Genomic DNA, 18,085 nt, shown 5'->3' with positions numbered 1-18,085 from the left:
TTTATACATTGTTATATAACATCTAGTTTTACCTTTCTTTAAATCAATCGCTTATATTTTGATCCTTTCTGTTCTACAGGATAATCGGCTTTGTTCGTTTTTGTTTTTGCTGATAACTTACATTTTGTATTATCTCTTATTAATACCCAACATATATACAGTACACAGATGTAACAGAATCATTATAGACTGTTCCCTTGTAATAAAGTTCGTTTCAATTATGGATCCGCGTTAAGGTCTAGAACAGGGTTTGATAACAAGAATGGACGAACTATATATGAACATCAATGTAATTTATTTCGTATGTTTTAGGTGTGATAGTAGACACGGATGCGTACAACCGCATTCTGAAATTTCATCTGAAAAAAGTAGGTATAGTTTTATTTGTAGACTGATTATTGTTATAATTACATATAGTTGTATCACATTTGGTTTTAACAGCAATGACACATATATTTCAGAAACTTAAAAGAATAAAACTAGAATCAAATTCATAACAGTGTGGTCGACGGAAAACGTTTGTTATTAATGGAACTGAAAAATTTACCTATAACATGTTTGTCATTGGCGATGATTTTATGCTCACTCAGTCTATCAGAGGCCTTCCAGTGGGGATTTAAATAATCACTTGTTACACATTTCGATACATAAAATTAAACTTTCTTTTCACAAAGCTTTAAAGGAATTTGTTTTTAACAATTTTTATACCATCACATACAACAGTTTCATTTTTAAGTGGATAATGTTTATAGCTAATATCATGAAATAATAAAAAATAAGTGTTTTCATATATTATTATTCTTGTGATTTATTCTTTTGTTGAAGAATGAATGTTGCTCCATTTTATTTGTTGTCGTTTTTTTCTGTGTCTCATTGACGTATAGGACAACCGGACTACCCCTTTCTTCATATTAAAAACATACAATATGCATCAATACCAATTCATGACGCAAAATGACTAAATTAAACTTATAACATAAGAAAGATAATGAACATCGCTTTATGGTCTACTTAATTTCGAAGTCACAAGGTGGTTTCTGTTAAAATGTTGTAAACTAATAAAAAAAAGGGAAAAAAAGGGAAATGTTTATATCGGAAAAAGTAACGTTGTGTAAATCATGACAATTATTTTATTATGAGCAAAAGACAACCATTGAACTGCAGGAATAGGCACAATAAGAATGTGGTGGGGTTAAACATTTGAAAGCGCCCAACCCTCTCCCAACCTTGGAAAGTGGTGTTTGCATATTTTTCAGAATCAATTTTATACAAAACAAAATAAAACCAACAAAATACGACTGTGTCAATTAAGTGTTTACTTCAAAAACTATTCACCAGGAGTCAATCCCCGAGAAAAAGTCTACATTAAAGAAAATGTATGTTTAATCTTACATAACTACTTCTTATCTGATCTAAGATATTCTAACTGAAAGATTGATTTAATAGTAAATGACTATGACCCAATTTCAACATTTGTATTTTAAGGGAACGACCATTAACTTAAAAAAAGAAGGGTATGGATTTTTCCTTAACAAATACTCTGACCCCCAATTTGATGGGGGAAAAAATATTGTGGTCAAGCAAAATGATGACAAAAAATATATCTAAATTCATATTTCTCCATACCCAATAGTGTTAAATTTTGAAAGAAAAAAAAATTGATTGGTAGTGTCGAAAAACTTAATAAATTTTCTGACTCGGAAAAAAACCACACCCCCTCCCTTGAAGTAAAAATGGTTGTTCCCAAACTATAATATGTTTTTTTTCTAAATAGCCTTGTCAGTTACATTTGCCCTACCGTACACGGAAACCAATAAAATAAAATGAATATATAAATGTGTATGCAAACTTTTCCAATTGTTTGTATAGAATAAAATACATGTATTAAAATGTGATACATTTGGCAACCTTTTCTCCTTGATCTTTTTGATAGAAACCTCGCGATTTAAAGTATATTAGCTTAAACATGTTACATGTAAATGTTCATATATTCAGTTGCCTTGAAAAAAGATCGTGTGTCCATTAATGTTATTTCATTGAAAGCTTTGTAAACTGCGACTTTTAAATCTTGTCGTAATACAGGGCCAAATCTATCCGATTTGAGCAGTTTTTTTTACTTTACGGAAACATTGTTCCGCTGGATTTAAATCTGGAGAGTACGCGGGCAAGAATAAGTATTCCATTCCTACTGTTGGAAGCCAGTTACGTAGAACTCTTTCAGACATGTTGTGGTGTGTCGGCGCATTGTCAACAACTAAACATTCTCCTGGCTGAAAAACACTTTCACCGTCATTTGTATAACTCTGTGACGCTTGCCCTATAAACTGTAAATATTCACCACTGTCTGACGCCCCTTCAATAATTTTCACGTATCTAACACCTGTTATACCAATAATTAAGCTAGTTGTGAAATTTGCATGAGGGTCATATTTTGTAATTTCTACGCATGGAGTTCCTTTCCTTGAATGTCCATACACTGGCTGTCCGTCCACAAGCTTAACTCCCATTTCGTCCATAAACTTTAGGGTGAAGGGATCTTTATTACTGACATAATTTAAAAACTGTGGAGTGTATTGAAGGTTTCGTACCGTAAATCTATTCTTCTTGTAATGTGCAATACGCTTATACGTCATTTTTAGGTCATTTGTTATTATTCTTGATACTGTACTTGTAGAGATGCTGCTAATGGCAGAATAATGAAGGAGCTGGTCTCTTAAAGTGTTCTGTTCAACGGAAGGTCTTTCTGTTTTCAAAACATTGACGAACTCTGTCTCATCAATCCCATATTTCCGTGGGCGACCACCGGCACACGGTCTTCTTCTTACAGATACAGTGGAGATCAGTTCTAACCTCTCATAAATTCTGTCAGAATCTGTCAGGAGAACTGTTCTAGAACAGTATGTAGAACTGTCAGCCTGACACCTTTTAGTCAGTTCTAGGTTAGAACTATTCTAGCTAGAACTGATTTGGTCAGTTCTACCTAGAACTGATTTGGACAGTTCTAGCTAGAACTGATCCTGACAGTTCTACCCTAGAACAGTTTTAGACAGTTCTAGCTAGAAATCTTTGGTCAGTTCTACTTCTAGAACAGTTCTACGGTTCATTAGTGGCAAGGTTTCGGTGCAAAATATAGTTGACATGCATTTTGTGTCCGGACACATGGACACAACGATAAATTACAAATACTGAATACAGTAATTCAGTTTAACATAGATGCTTGATTTAATATAAATGACCACATGACAAATGACACAATTGAAAATTCAATCAGATTCAATTTTCTTAAATAAATAAATTATACTGCAAATCTCTTTTTGTATTGTTTAGGCACCGGACACATCCATATAGAACACCAATGGCTATACTAATTATTTAAATTTTAAATCATTCCTGGATATAAACAAGATATTGAGTGAATAAATCGTCAATATAATACAATATTATACCCTTATATGAAGTATGAAAAGGGACAAACTTGCGTTGGCCTAATTCTTGCAACTTTTATTGTAATGAACTTAAAATACGAAATGCGCATGCGCACGTACAATCTATTAATCCAGGGTACAGGGAAACCACTTGAAGGTGTAGAGCCGACTTTTAAATTGGTCCTCGTGACTATTGATAATAAAATCAAATGGCAATGCAACTATTTCAAAGTAAGAAAATGTATTATATACCTAGATAATTATCAGATATCTATGCGTATTAGACGTTTCACACTCGCCTGGCGTTAATGTTCATAATTATAGCGAAAAAATAGGGGAAATAAAATATTTATAGCAGTATATGTAGTATAACACTAAATGATATAAAATATTTTAGTATAACACTATTTCAAACTACTAAAAATATTTTATTTCCTCCTTTTTTTCCGCTATATTAAAGAAATTGTCAGGCGGCTGCATTTCTGTCAACTGACCTGTATCCTGTGGGTGTTTCACAATTCTCAGGGTTACCTGTGATACTCGCTAGTCCGTTAAATAACCCAGGAATTCCGAAAATGATCCGTTTTCATTATGATTCCTAAGCCATCAGACTGATTTCTTAAGTAATTTTCCTTTGAAATACGGCAGCAAATTCGTAATTCTAGCTACAATGACCAGGAAGGGCCGTTTAACTAGCAGTGTGTGCTGTCAAATTAACTGACCCATTAATTGTATGGCTTCTCTTGACAGCTTTGGTGTCAAACACACTAATTACCTTAGCTTTTATAGGTTGTAAATAATTTGTGTATTTCAAATATAAAAAAAATATGTGGTATGCGGATTGCCATATTCGACCGTGCGAGGGCAATAACCCAGCCAAGGTCGTTAAACACCTCCATTTGTTGGATTGCCAATGAGACAATTCTCCACAAGAGACCAAATGACACATAAATTAGGTTACCGTACGGTCTGTAACAATGAGTAAAGCCCATACCGCATAGTCAGCTATAAAAGGCCCCGAAATGACAATTCAAAACAATACAAACGAGAAAAATAATATAACGGCCTAGTGTATGTACGAAAGTTGTTTACAACAATTTGAGTTACTTCCTCTTTTTGTCACCTTTCAAAACAAACTCCTTGGATTTACGTTTATATAATTTGTAAAATAGACTAAACGAATCTAAAACAAATTGAATTTCAAATACATATTACTTTTCATTATTTTTCTACCTTAGTACAATTACAGCGTCTAGAACACCCACATGCTGGATGTCGGCTATGCTTCACATTGGGTGGCGGTTTCGAGCGGAGAAAAACGATCCCGGCAAGTTCAAGTACCAAAATTTCTTTTTTGAGAGTTGTTAGTCAAATGATATATTGCACGGAAGGAACCGAACCATAATCTGTTTCCTGCAAGCAATAGTAGACGTTTCCAGTGGCCTGTTTTCTCAAACACCTCTCCCTAGTTCTTCAAATGCAAGTTTCAGGATAAAATACTACTTTTGACGATTTTTTTCATGTATAATTTACTTAGAAATGAAGTTCAATCATGGAATTTAACCAAATGCCAGCTTAAGGATGTATTCTTCTGACATTTCATTCTCGTTCAGTCTCATTGAAATCTCGTTCTAGAATTATTTCCAAAACATGTGATATAAGAAGAAAATAGCAATGAATTTGAAAATTATCATAATCAAACTTAACTCTGTGAAAGAATTGTCTATCTTATAAATAGTTTTTGAGTAATGAAATTTACAAATTTTATTACTAATCAAGTCAATCTTTTTTAGTGAAATTTTGAGAAAAATGGGTGAGCGGTACAGAAAAACATAATTTACCAGAAACCTACCCATTCCATATACCTTTAATTGTCTTTTCAAATTTCATAGATATGTATTTTTTTCAATCATTTATAACAAGAGAGTTGAAAAATATGCATTTTGTTCTTTAAAGAGAGAAAAATAAAAAAAATAAAAAATTGTCATTATGGTAAATTTGACACGAAAAAGCATCAAAATCTGATAAAACTGTCTTGTATTAACACCTACCTATAGTTTTTGTGAGTTGAATTTATTCAGATTGGTCCCCTTCATCTTTATTGAGAGTTTGAAAAAAAGTTAAATTGTGGAACTGTGATTTTTTTTCACGATAATTGCCCAAAAATGGGTAAAAACTGATTAAAAATGGAAAAATCTTTAAAATTGGGTACTTTCAGAGGCCGTAGCAAAAAAAGAAGCGCACCACCATATAATTTTTTCTTCACCAATATTTTTTTTACAGTCATATTAACCCAAAAATCAGGTTTAGAAAAAAAAAGTTTAATTCTAGAAATTTTGGGCTCATCAGAGGGGTACATCCTGAAATAATAGTGACATCGATTATAACCAACGTGACGTGTCGACGATGAATGAACTCACCACACGGTGAGATCACTATGGTGCAGTCGAATGCGCGAACTTTGACTACGAAAAGCTTCAGGATTTGATGAGATGCCTGCAGTAGTTAATAAAAAACACAGCAGCCATTGAATTTTTGTATATAATCTGTAACGATTGTTTCGAACTGGGAAAGGTACCAGATAAATGGACTAAAAGCATAATCAATCCAGTTTTTAAACCTGGATCTGAAGATAGAACGATTCCTTTAAATTACCTGGTAATTACATTAATATCTGTCCCTAGTAAAATATATTGCCATGTTCTCAATACTCGTTTTAATTCATGGCTCGCAAAGTACTGTGTGATTAACAGAAAGGATTCAGAGAGAAACGAAGTTGCAAGGAACGGGCATAAATGGAAAGTTCCTGTCTGCGATTCAGTCTTTGTATGATAACGTGAAATGTGCTGTAAAAGAATGGCAAGCCGTTCTCGTCAAAACTATGTTTAAACCATTTTTTTTTTAAATTTACATACTGAGAATTAAAAAAAAACCACAATGAGATTAAAAAACCTAAAAACACACACTGAGAATAAAATATTACACAATGAGATTTTATAAAGACGAACTGTCTTTCTGAGATTACAAAAAACCTAAAAACACACACTGAGAATTGAAAATTACACACTGAGAATTGAAAATTACACACTGAGAATTGAAAATTACACACTAAGATTTCAAAAAGACACACTGAGATGAAATAAACTGAAAAACACACATTGAGAATTGAAAATTACACAATGAGATTTGTGCGCACATTTTATGCGCCCATATCTAATTAGTATATTTAATCTGAATCTATTTCAAGCTTAAATAACTAGGGGGCAGAACTCGCTTTTCATCTGTAGCCTAGGTTCCTATCTCCAATTGTCATTGCAATGCGAACTCAGAATAGGCCGGGATCCCAGACTATTCTTATTTGGCGCCATGGAATCCTTACAATTTTCTCAAGTAACTGTGAGCAAGCACAACAAAATTATGACAAGCCGTTCTCGTCAAAACTATGTTTAAACCATTTTTCGAAAAATTTACACACTGAGAATTACAACAAAGCACACTGAGATTTAAAAACTTCAAAGCACAAACTGAGAATTAAAAAAATACACACTGAGATTTCATAAAGACGCACTGAGATTACAAAAATGAAAAACTAACACTGAGAATTGAAAATTACACACTGAGAATTGAAAATTACACACTGACATTTCAAAAAGACACACTGAGAATAGATTAACTGAAAACACACATTGAGAATTTAAAATTACACACTGAGATTTGTGTGCACTTTTTATGCGCACATATCTTATTAGCATACTTAATCTGAATCTATTACAAACTTAAAACAAATAGGGGACAGAACTCGTTAGTCAGGCCTTCGATTTGGTTCCAAATTATTTATAAAAAAAACTTTAGAAATACAAGAACAAGAAAAATAGCCAGTTAGTTCTTGTGGATGGTCAAAAGCACATGTCACAGAAAAAGAGCACATCTCTATACCTGAAACTGAGGTTAATGTACACTGGCCGAGATAATTTTTTCTGAAACAAGTTCGTGTCTGGATGATGAATAAATGACAGGAAATTCAACCGCACCGTAATAACTTTTATATTGTAGTGATACAAATCAGTATACTTAGGACTAATAGTATTATACTTGTATAGTATACACAGAAAATTGGTTTTTGCATTTGCATTCCCGAAGTTACTCATCTCTTCCTTCCTTTATACTGTTTTTATACTAAAGGTTACAATTGAATTCAAAGTTATTTGTGCAAACATGCACATACAGAGTAAACAAAAGAAAATAGTAGCATGAATTCCATGCGTATAGAATTATAGCACTTTTCAGTATACACAACAACGAGATTGGGAAATATAACATACCTGCCAACTGTCGATATTTGCGGGGGATTTCCCCCATGGAGGCTCTCAAATTCAAATTTTGAAAGAGCAATTGTGTGCACATTTTAGACAACACAATTAATTTTACAATGACTTTAGGCTTATGAGAGTATGAAAATTAAAATGTATTTGGATACCCCCTTGAAGGTTTTTTAGGACTATGACAGCCATCTTGCACGCAAAACCCCCATGGGCATTTTGAAAAGTTGGCACCGGTATGCGTTATTTGTATAATAAAGTACATAACCGCCCTTGCATGCCTATGTTTATTTATTAAACCCTGTGCGGGACAAATTTGCCATTCCAGGATTGGCAAATCTGACTTTGTCGGTTTACAAGATATCAAAAATATTTTTTGCCCAAGTGATAGATAATCAAAAATGTTAAATTTCCCCATATGTCCCAACATGTCACCATTGTCACTATTGTCACCACAGCTGATTAAAAGTACATTTCACATGGGAAAAGTTAAAGTTCCCATGGGAAAGGAAAAGTTTCAATGGGAAAAGTAAAAGTTCTCATGGGAATTTTAAAGTTCCCATCGGAACTTTAATATCCCATGGGAACATTGGTAGATAGTTTCTTCCCATGGGACATTTTTTCTTCCCATGGGAACTAAATTTCTTCCCATGGGAAGATATATTTTTCCCATGGGAACATTATTTTTTTTTTCTTTTTTTCTTCTTCAGAATTTGTAAAAGAGCTGTGTAATATCGCAATGGACTGACAATCACTATAGTAACAATGACTGGAACAGTTTAAGGGCATACGATACAGTTACAGGGGAGGTAATGACGTTGCTAACGTAAAATGTTATTTTCGCGACGTCAAACTGTGGCAGATCGGGAAAAGATGCATTTTCGACTGATTTTTATAATTCAAACTGATTTAATTTGAAAACGAGTTCATGGACCCCTATTTTTCCAAACGGCATTTTGTTTCATTTTGCAGGGAGATTATGTGACCAAAATTTTATAAAACTGTAAATAGAGGATTTTTTTTAATTTTGATAAACATGCAGTAAAAAATTACGTTTTTTTCTCAACTCATGAACATTTGATAAATATGAGTTATTTCTGAATAAAAAAATGCATATTTTTTTAGTATTTTTATAAAATACAGAAATTATCGATTATTTAACAAAAAAACAATTTGTGTTTATCTTTTATAACAAAAAAGTTATGTCTTTCTTTCGAAAAAGAAATTACGGCCACAAATCTGAATTTTGAACAAATATACAAAATTTCGACCTAATTTTACTCAAAAAGTAGCACATGAAGGTATATTTTTTATTACATATTTGGTTTAGTCAGGTAAAAAATAGCCTATATGCAAATTTTCATGAACTTGTAAATACAGGATCAAAACTGTATCGTATGCCCTTAACAAGCATTCCATTTGATAAATTATTTCAACACATTAAAAGTATTTATATCATACTTTTACACTCAAAAGTCTTTTAATATCGTTGAATGATTGATAGAAATTCTACCGTCCAGCGGCTGATTTTACAATTTGAATCTCTCACATTTGTGTTCGGTCAATAGCATCGTGTATTTCATGTAATAGTGTTCGCTGAACTGTCAAGTATCAGAGCCATGCTTTTGTATTTCAGAATTTAATTTAAGAATAAAAATCATAATTCTGTTTTAATCTATATATACATGGGGAATCACGAATCATGTTTAAGATTATTTTCTAATTAAAACCCTATAATTTCATGAAATTGACATCATAATTATTATTAATGTACTTATTCTCTTTCGTCGACGTAACTCGATATGTGTGGTTTTCGCCACTAGAAAGATGTGCACTTATTTTTTTTAAATTTAGTTTCATTGATTTGGTCAAATTTCCTAATCATGCTAATGCAATGTTGTTACTCGTCTACACAAAAATCTTTTATTTCTATTCATTTTTCACAAACTTTTGAAAGTCTTGTTAGATTTTTCTTTTATGATCTCTCAGGTAAATATCAAAGGGAATCCAGAGTTTTCCATTTCCAAGGACGAATCAGGATTAAATATAATCTTTATGATATATTCACTTGTACTTTACTCGTAGGCTTTCTTCGTGTAATTTATAGTTTAAAGGAATTATTTGATGAGTTTAACTGTTGATCAACTTTAAAAATATTAGGGTTTGACTAACAGTAGTTCCGTAAAAAAAATTCTTTCTATAGTTAAAATGTTCTACAATTCATATTTGTAATGGTACTCGTCACCAATGTTGTTTGTGTCACAGAGACGGCAGATTATGTTTTCTCTCTTTAAATCCTGCCACCTTCCAGATTCAATCGGCAAGTGGCGACTGACTACCACATCTATATTCATTTTGCATATTATATAAATGAATTTAGTAAGGTAAATATGTCATTATGAAAAGTAGTTTTCAAATTATTAATTCTTTTTGAAAATACAACAACATTAAGTTTTATGCAATTATGTAATAACAGATAAGCATTCTTGTTGAAACTGGTCTTTGGGTTTCCGTTTGATAAATATTGACACCTATTTATCTCTAACTGTGCATTATAATGACTCTATAATATTGAACATACTCATCCCGCAGATCACACCGTAATTATCAAAAACATTTTTTTCATATATGATATCCACTTAGTTTCTATTCTGTTATTAGCATAATCAGAGACATATAATACATTATGTCTCTGGCATAATCAAGGATTTCGAAATATTTGTAATTTGCAATTTTTTTTAATTTGTATTTTTTCCTCACTAGGTACGTGAAATAATATTTTAAATTTATTGAAAAATTGCATTACGGGCATATTCTATACTTCTATACTTCTAAGTTTGAATTAAGAGTCTAAACTTTTTCAAATATTGAATACGCAACAAAATCTCTGTAAAGGCATTTGATTGGGTATTAGTTTAAAGGTAGGCGTGGTTTTCGGTAACTTTCCTCCAATCATGCAACTGGCCTATTCGACAAAACTGTGTGCGCTGATGCGCGTAAACTGGCTATTGTAACGGCACGTGTTTTACATCGGAATCTGTCGTGCGTGACCAATGTTTATTGTATAATTTCTTGTCATGTGGTCAAATTATGTGACATATACGTTTTAAAGGTTGAAACTTAAATTTGCTTTTTGAAAGATTATCGGCAGTGCCGATATACGGTGTAAAGTGTTTAAAAAAAAACCAAAGACTTTTAATAATAAAAGAAGGTCGGATGCATATCAACAGAGAATATAATCAGGGACTATTATACTAAAGTATTATAGTCCCATATAGTATAATACATGTATTATATGGCTCAGATATTAACTATAACGTGTTCTGGAAAAAAATTAAGTGTCCGAGAATTTGAATTACCTGATAAGGCAGTGGCGGATCCAGCCATTTGAAAAAAGGGGTGGGGGGGGGGGGGGGGGGGGTCCCAACCCAGGACAAAGTGGGGTTCCAACTATATGTCCCCACTCAAATGCATTGATCTTTCAAAAAAAGGGGTTCCAACCCCCAGAACCCTCCCCCTGGATCCGCCACTGTAAGGACATCTCGATCACCTTCGACAAAATATTATTGCATGAATGGTAAATCGCTGATTTATAATCGTAGAAGTGATTTGTGACTGTTATACGTAGAGACATCTATACGCATTCTGGTTTACGTTTACAATGAACACACTATACATGTTTCTTTGACTGAATATCAATCATTTTTGGGCAGACTTGCTTTTTCTTTGTATTCGTAAAAAATATCGTACGTTTCATTATATTTGAATGCTTCAAAAAAGCTTCAAAATACTATAAGCTTGTATTGTTACTTTTTTAGGGTCGATTTCTGTTTGTATATTAAACATACAACAAAAGTTTATATTGGTATATATGCAAGGATTTGTATTTGTTAACTATACAAATCCTTGGTATATGGTAAGTTATTGTTTCATTTTACATGTTTACCATTGGTGACATCAAATAAAATGTTTCGCGGGTTGTACTATAAAGCCATACGAAATTTAAATATCATATTTATATGCAAACTTAAGATGCTAATGCATATTCAACAGATTAGTAAGCTATTGCGCATGCATTTGAAAGGTGGTCATAGCTATTGCGCATGTATTTGAAAGGTGGTCATAGAAAGACCAGGGGTGGTATTCTCGAAAGTATCCTAAGATTCGTCCTAAGTCATAGATAAGACCAATTTTAGGATGGACTTAGGATCGACTTAGGACACTCTAAAGTTGTGTCTCGAAGCTCTCTCAGACGAATCTTATGTTAGGATGTCCTAAACATATCCTAAGTCGAAATTTTAAATCGTTAAAGTAATTTTTTTGTGAAACATTTATTAATGACGAAATTATTTAAAAAAATTGTTTACGAATTTTATAATAATATATATAGAATGAAAGGCATAATTACCAATGTAATTATATCAAAAAGGATTGTAATTTAAACTAGAAAACAATTTGTTTTGAAATGAGAGTGTAATCGTATCGTGAAACACGAAGTTCAAAGTTTAAAATCATGCACAATTTCTTTATATACGAGTTAATAACCGATGGTGCGTTTCATTTCATGTTCATTTTCACGTAAAATAATGAGCAAAAAGCGAAATCCAAAATTTGTTGTGCTAATATGAAGATAGGATGATCTTAAGACACCTTATTGGGTGTCCTAAAGTTAGGACGAAAATTGAGATATACCATAAGTTAAGAGAGCTTCAAGAACACGACTTATGACAAAGACTTGTCATAAGATAGACTTAGGACACGTCCTAATCCTAAGATAGCTTCGAGAACACCACCCCAGAAGTGTTCCGAATAACATCCGGTGTTCCGAAAGACTACATCACTCGTCCAATATGCAAACAAATAAATAATTTATCATATATGTACATTCAAATCTTTATAATTTACCAGGTAAATTTGCGGAAAAGTAATAAATACAAATTGCGGAAACGTATACTTTAAATTTGCGGAAACGTAGTATTGGGACTTTGAATTCTTAGCGGAAATGCAATACGCCCCGGTGCGTAAGGTAAACCTGCATTACGTGTAATAATATATATTATAAGAGTTTGAAGCCCGACAGGAAATCGCTTGAATACCTGGAAGTGTCACCTCACGGTGCCTCTGGCAATAATTTCTTAAACCATCTTTAAATCTTTCACATAAACTAATCGGTTTAAATAAAATAGACACTTAAGTGTTTAAAAAGTGGTCGAAATCTTTCGTAAGATGAACCTGAAATTTGAGTCCAAATCGGTCCTCACCGGACCTACATGTACTCCTTTTGAAAAATGAATTTATCTGCGTTTTCCATTCACTTTCTGTCATTCATCGTATGTGGGTACTGATTTATCTAATTATCAAAATTAAAGTTTTTGTAATCATTTTCGTAACACACTCCGTGCGTGCAGTACGATACGAAAAATGTCTACATCACGGTGGGTAAGGTTGCCCTGCAAGAAATCTTTCTGTACTGGTGATTTGGTCCTGACTGGTTCTGGTGAATATGTAAAAAAAAGAAGACGATTGTACGAATCACATAAAGTTTAACTTAGGGCGAAGAAATGAGTATGCGAGTTAAGTTGCGCCATGTATCTATCTTTTATTCTTTTATAAAAATCATATGGTCGCTAATAATCGATTCTCTACAAATAAAGAATAATTTCACATAAATAAAATACATAAATTATAATAAGATGTACATGTTTAAGTATTCATATTAAACTAAACAAACAATAAAACCATTTCATTCATGTATCATAATTTCTCTCGTAAGTTAAATTACGTTTAAAATAATAATTAAAAGTTACGCATATTTCTAATAAATAGTACACAATGTTTTCTCTCTTTAAATAAGTTTTGATATAATAAAAAGATAGTATACATAAAAAGTTTCTTACCAACTTTGATCTGTCTAATAAAATAATGTGCATCCGTATGTTATCAAAATAAAGTCTAGACGACGAAGCGCACGTCAAAGGCGTAACGTCATAAAACAGAAACGGGAAAATGTGTTGTTCAAAAGAGCGCAACGTTACATTAGCGCTTTCATAAATAAATAGTAAAAACTGTGTTTCTTATTCTTACAAGAATAAATGAATATGTTAGTTAAACATTTAATAAATAATAAACTTATATTTAAAATTTGAATATTTCAAATCTTACACTCCCCACAATGAAATTACCAAATAATTTCTTAATACAGTTAGAAAAATATAATACAATTTTGTCACCAATAAAAAAAAACAGTTCTATTTAGAACACTCGAGTACGCATAGTTTATTTATAGGTCTTAAAATTTGTGACTGACTAGTTTTGACCACGCAGCTACGGATATGACCATCACGGCTCCTTGTGACCTCGACTATTCTACCTAAAGGCCATTGTCCTCTCTGTAAATGTTCATCAGCCACTAAAACAATATCGTCAATTTTAACATCTCGCTGTTCCCTCTGCCATTTGCTTCTTTGTTGTAGTCAAAATTCGGCACAATTTTAGAATTTCCTCCTCTCCAGAGTTGAGAATTGTACGAATCACATAAAGTTTAACTTAGGGCGAAGAAGACTGTTAAAAACGGGGAACGAAGAAACGTAAACAATGATGTTTCATTTGCAATCTCATAAAAATATTTCTCCGATGAGTTGGATAACCTCCTATCCACTTCGATATTTGTACATGTAACTTTTGATCAGTAAAAAATATAGAAACATCTGCTATTATATATAGTAAAGTAATTGGAACTGATTTTTTCTTCTAAATTCTAAATTGCCCTTTCTGCAGTGACGTCATTTAGAACTGTTCTACAGTCCTGACTGATTTAGTCAGTTCTGCTGACAGTTCTACGGTTAGAACTGATTTTACCCTAGAACTGATCCTGACAGTTCTACCTAGAACTGATTTAGTCAGTTCTACCTAGAACTGATCCTGACAGTTCTACCTAGAACTGTTCTAGGACAGGTTAGAACAGTTCTATGACAGAATATTCTGACAGTTCTAATGAGAGGTTAGAAGTGGTCTCCACTGTAAATCTTCATTATACTTTTTCCAGATATTATGCACAGTTTGTTTAGTAATTTTATATTTCTCGGCTACTTTCGGCGCAATTCCTTTAGGTATCGAATTTCCAACATGGACGCCACTTTAAGTTCATGAACTATCAAACCACGCTAGTCATCTCCTAGCGCTTTCCCTGCACTTTACTGACGTCCCTGACTGATATTTCGTTTCATGACCTTTAATAAAAATTTTACATTAATGGCAAACAATTAGGAAGATGACTTCAAATAAAGTGGATGTAAGCGATTATAGATAACCATACGGCCTTTCACAATGAGAACAAGTGTGCACACGCTGAAATCATTTGCCTTCTTTACTAACCATTGATTTTATGTTGATAGTCCTACATATAAAGCTTTATCACAAGTATCACATACCCTTAACATGGTCCAGGAAAAATGAGATCAAGGTCTACCACAAATCGAACGAGAAATACATGCACACCTTACAATCACCTAATATGCAGTTGACCTTTGCTTATAGATTTAAAAAAACAGACTGAACCAAGAAAACTGAACATTGACTAATGAACCATGAAAATGAGGTCAAGTTCTAATAAACCATGCCAGACATACATGTACACCTTACAATCAATCTCTGCATTAAATAAAGTTGACCTATTGCTTATATTATCTAAGAAACAAACTTGACCAAAAAACCAATGAAATGAGGTCAAGGTCAGACGATACCTTACAGACAGACATATACACTTTACAATCCTTCCATACAACACATATAGTTGACCTACTGGTTATATTAAAAAAAATAGACCAAAACACAAAAACTTAACTCTGAGCAATGAACCGTGAAAATGAGGTGAAGGTCAGATAACACCTAACCGTACACCTTACAATCATTCCATAAACCAAATATAGTAGATCTATTGCTTATAGTATCTGATATTTGAACTTCATCACGAACACATAACTTTGTTCACTGATCCATGAAATGAGGTTGAGGTAAAATTAAAACTGTCTGAAGGGCATGAGGACCTTGCAAGGTACACACATACTAAATATAAAAAAATCATAAGGGTTCCGCAGAACCTAGTGTCTCGCCTACTTTTGCTGTTAATCGCAGGCGCAACAAAAATGAGGAAAAAAATATTCCACTCAATATTGTCTTTAGATTGTGAGTAGCTTCTGTCCAAGTTTGGTAAAAATCCAGGATAATTTATGAATCTAATAAATGTTTTAAAAGCTTTATACTGCAGACTGTATGTAATGTTACCGGAAGAAAAACTAAGTCCATTTTTAAGTAAAATACGGATAAAACAAGTACAAAATTTTAACAAACTTTCCTTCTATATACCAGCTTTAAATCATAAACAAGCTTCTGTCCAAGTTTGGTACAAATCCAGGCTTGTTTAAGAAAGTTATTAAAATTTTAAATCTTTAACCACACAGTGAATGTAATGTTTCCTGGCAGAAAAACTAAGTCAATTTATAAGTAAAAAGCGGCAAAAATGGATGTTTTTGTTTTACAAAATTTACTGCTGGATACTATCTTATGATCATAAACAAGCTTCTGTCCAAGTTTGGTACAAATCCAGGCTAGTTTAAGGAAGTTATTAAAATGTTTCCTGGCAGAAAAACTAAGTCCATGATTTATAAGTAAAATACGGAACAAATGGATTTTTTTTTTTCAAAATTAACTTCTGGAAACTATGTTATGATCATAAACAAGCTTCAATCCAAATTTGGTAGAAATCCAGGCTAGTTTAAAAAAGTTATTAAAATTTCAAAAACTTTAACCACGGAGTGAATATTTGTGGACGCCGCCGACGACGACAACGACGACGGAATGTAGGATCACTATGTCTCGCTTTTTCGACAAAAGTCGAAGGCTCGACAAAAAGAAGATGTTGTGTGATTGCCAATGAGACAACTCTCCACAAGAGATCAAATGACACAGAAATTAACAACTATAGGTCACCGTACGGTCTTCAACAATGAGCAAAGCCCATACCGCATAGTCAGCTATAAAAAGCCCCGAAATGACAATGTAAAACACTTCAAACGAGAAACTAACGGCCTAATTTATGTAATTCATCATTTGTTAGGATGCTCATATATTGTGAAGATAGTTTTAAAAAAGGGCAGTGTGCACTTAAAACTAATCTAACCTCGTTAAAATTTGTGATTATACTGAGTTATTTTATCTGGACGGCGGACCGTATTGTTCGTAGCCTTTGTTTAAACGTTTAAGAGCCAGTCTGTGATAAAACCATGCAAAATGGTCCAAATCCAAAATATTCCAATCAGACTGATATTTTGTATTTTAGATACCTTATATGTAATAACTATTTGTGCAAAATATTTTGAAAAAATATTCAGCCATTATTTGTGTATGCCGAACATTCGATAATTGTCTATTTCTGTACTGACAAATGGCCATTTCAAGCCTATTTTAGGGTATTTTGACCTGATTTTTTTTTGTTTTATAGAAAAAATACAGCTTAATGATAACAAATATCTTAACTAATAACTTAAAATGAAAGGAAATTATGATAATTCAAAAAGTTGTGAGATTTCTCAATACCCCTACTAACAGGTTGAAATTGCATGGTTTTGAAAAAGTGCCGATTCAGCAAAATTTGTATATTTTTAAAGGCTTGAATCTTGTAAGATCATGTTTTATTTTCAATAAAATGTAATATTTCATGAAGCTTATATATTTATCTACAAAATGCAAGAAAATGGTGCTCGGCAAATGATACCTTCTTACGAGAAAAAAATAAATTAAAGATAGGCGTGATGGCCATTTTGCCAATTTTTTGATTTTTTGATCTGTTTCATTAGAAACTTTTTAAAAGTATGTAATAGTCAAAATATAAGAAAAATAATTACTGAACTAATGTTTACTGGTTATATTAATTGAATAAATCAAGTTTAACTTAGTTTAAATTATAAAATATACTAAAGGAGTAAACCCGGGAAAACCGCTTTTTTGCATTTTTTGCCCCTAAACGGAGCATTTTTACCATATGTTTAAAATCTTTACTTATTCAAAAGTAAATTACTTTAGTAACTTAAAATGGGCTGTTTTATTTACAATACTATGCACACTCATCAGGTAATATCACCATGAGTTCTTCACAATTTTAGCATTTTATAATAGTCTAGTTTTTAGACGCTTTTTTGTCTAAATTCAAAGTGGCCACAATTGAGTTCAGTCTTAAATTTTAAAAACATGTTGTATTTGATAATGATTCATAAAACTGTTTAACATATAAGAGATAGAGACTCAACATGAATGCAACCCCTTGCAATTTAGACAAAAATACTA

The 18,085-nt window shown here is 32.4% G+C and overlaps 2 protein-coding genes across 2 annotated transcripts in view; one reads left to right on the top strand and one right to left on the bottom strand.

The window, feature by feature from the left end:
• The first annotated feature begins 316 nt into the window (after positions 1–316).
• The window catches only part of LOC139486001 (uncharacterized), a 40,539-nt gene continuing 22,770 nt past the window's right edge, over positions 317–18,085 (top strand). Inside the window, exon 1 of the mRNA XM_071270685.1 lies at positions 317–368. The gene's annotated coding sequence lies outside the window, so the exon portion shown is untranslated. The remainder of the gene's footprint in view (positions 369–18,085) is intronic.
• LOC139484221 (uncharacterized) lies at positions 2,091–7,784 on the bottom strand. The gene is made up of 2 exons (XM_071267955.1): positions 7,748–7,784; positions 2,091–2,872 (listed from the first exon to the last, which is right to left on the bottom strand). Exons 1-2 carry the CDS (start codon positions 7,782–7,784, stop codon positions 2,091–2,093), a joined length of 819 nt encoding a protein of 272 aa, XP_071124056.1.

The sequence above is a fragment of the Mytilus edulis genome, chromosome 8 (assembly GCF_963676685.1).
Source record: "Mytilus edulis chromosome 8, xbMytEdul2.2, whole genome shotgun sequence".
NCBI lineage: Eukaryota > Metazoa > Mollusca > Bivalvia > Mytilida > Mytilidae > Mytilus > Mytilus edulis.
Note: the sequence above shows the minus strand (reverse complement) of the source record. Positions and strands in the feature narration are given on the sequence as shown.

What these genes read in the sequence shown, in the direction of transcription:
- LOC139484221 (XM_071267955.1), bottom strand. Translation starts at nt 7,784, where the DNA reads ATGGGGGAAATCCCCCGCAAATATCGACAGTTGGCAG. An exon ending in CAAATATCGACAGTTGGCAG is followed by an intron (nt 2,873 to 7,747) that starts GTATGTTATATT and finishes TTCTCCTGACAG; the next exon opens with ATTCTGACAGAATTTATGAG.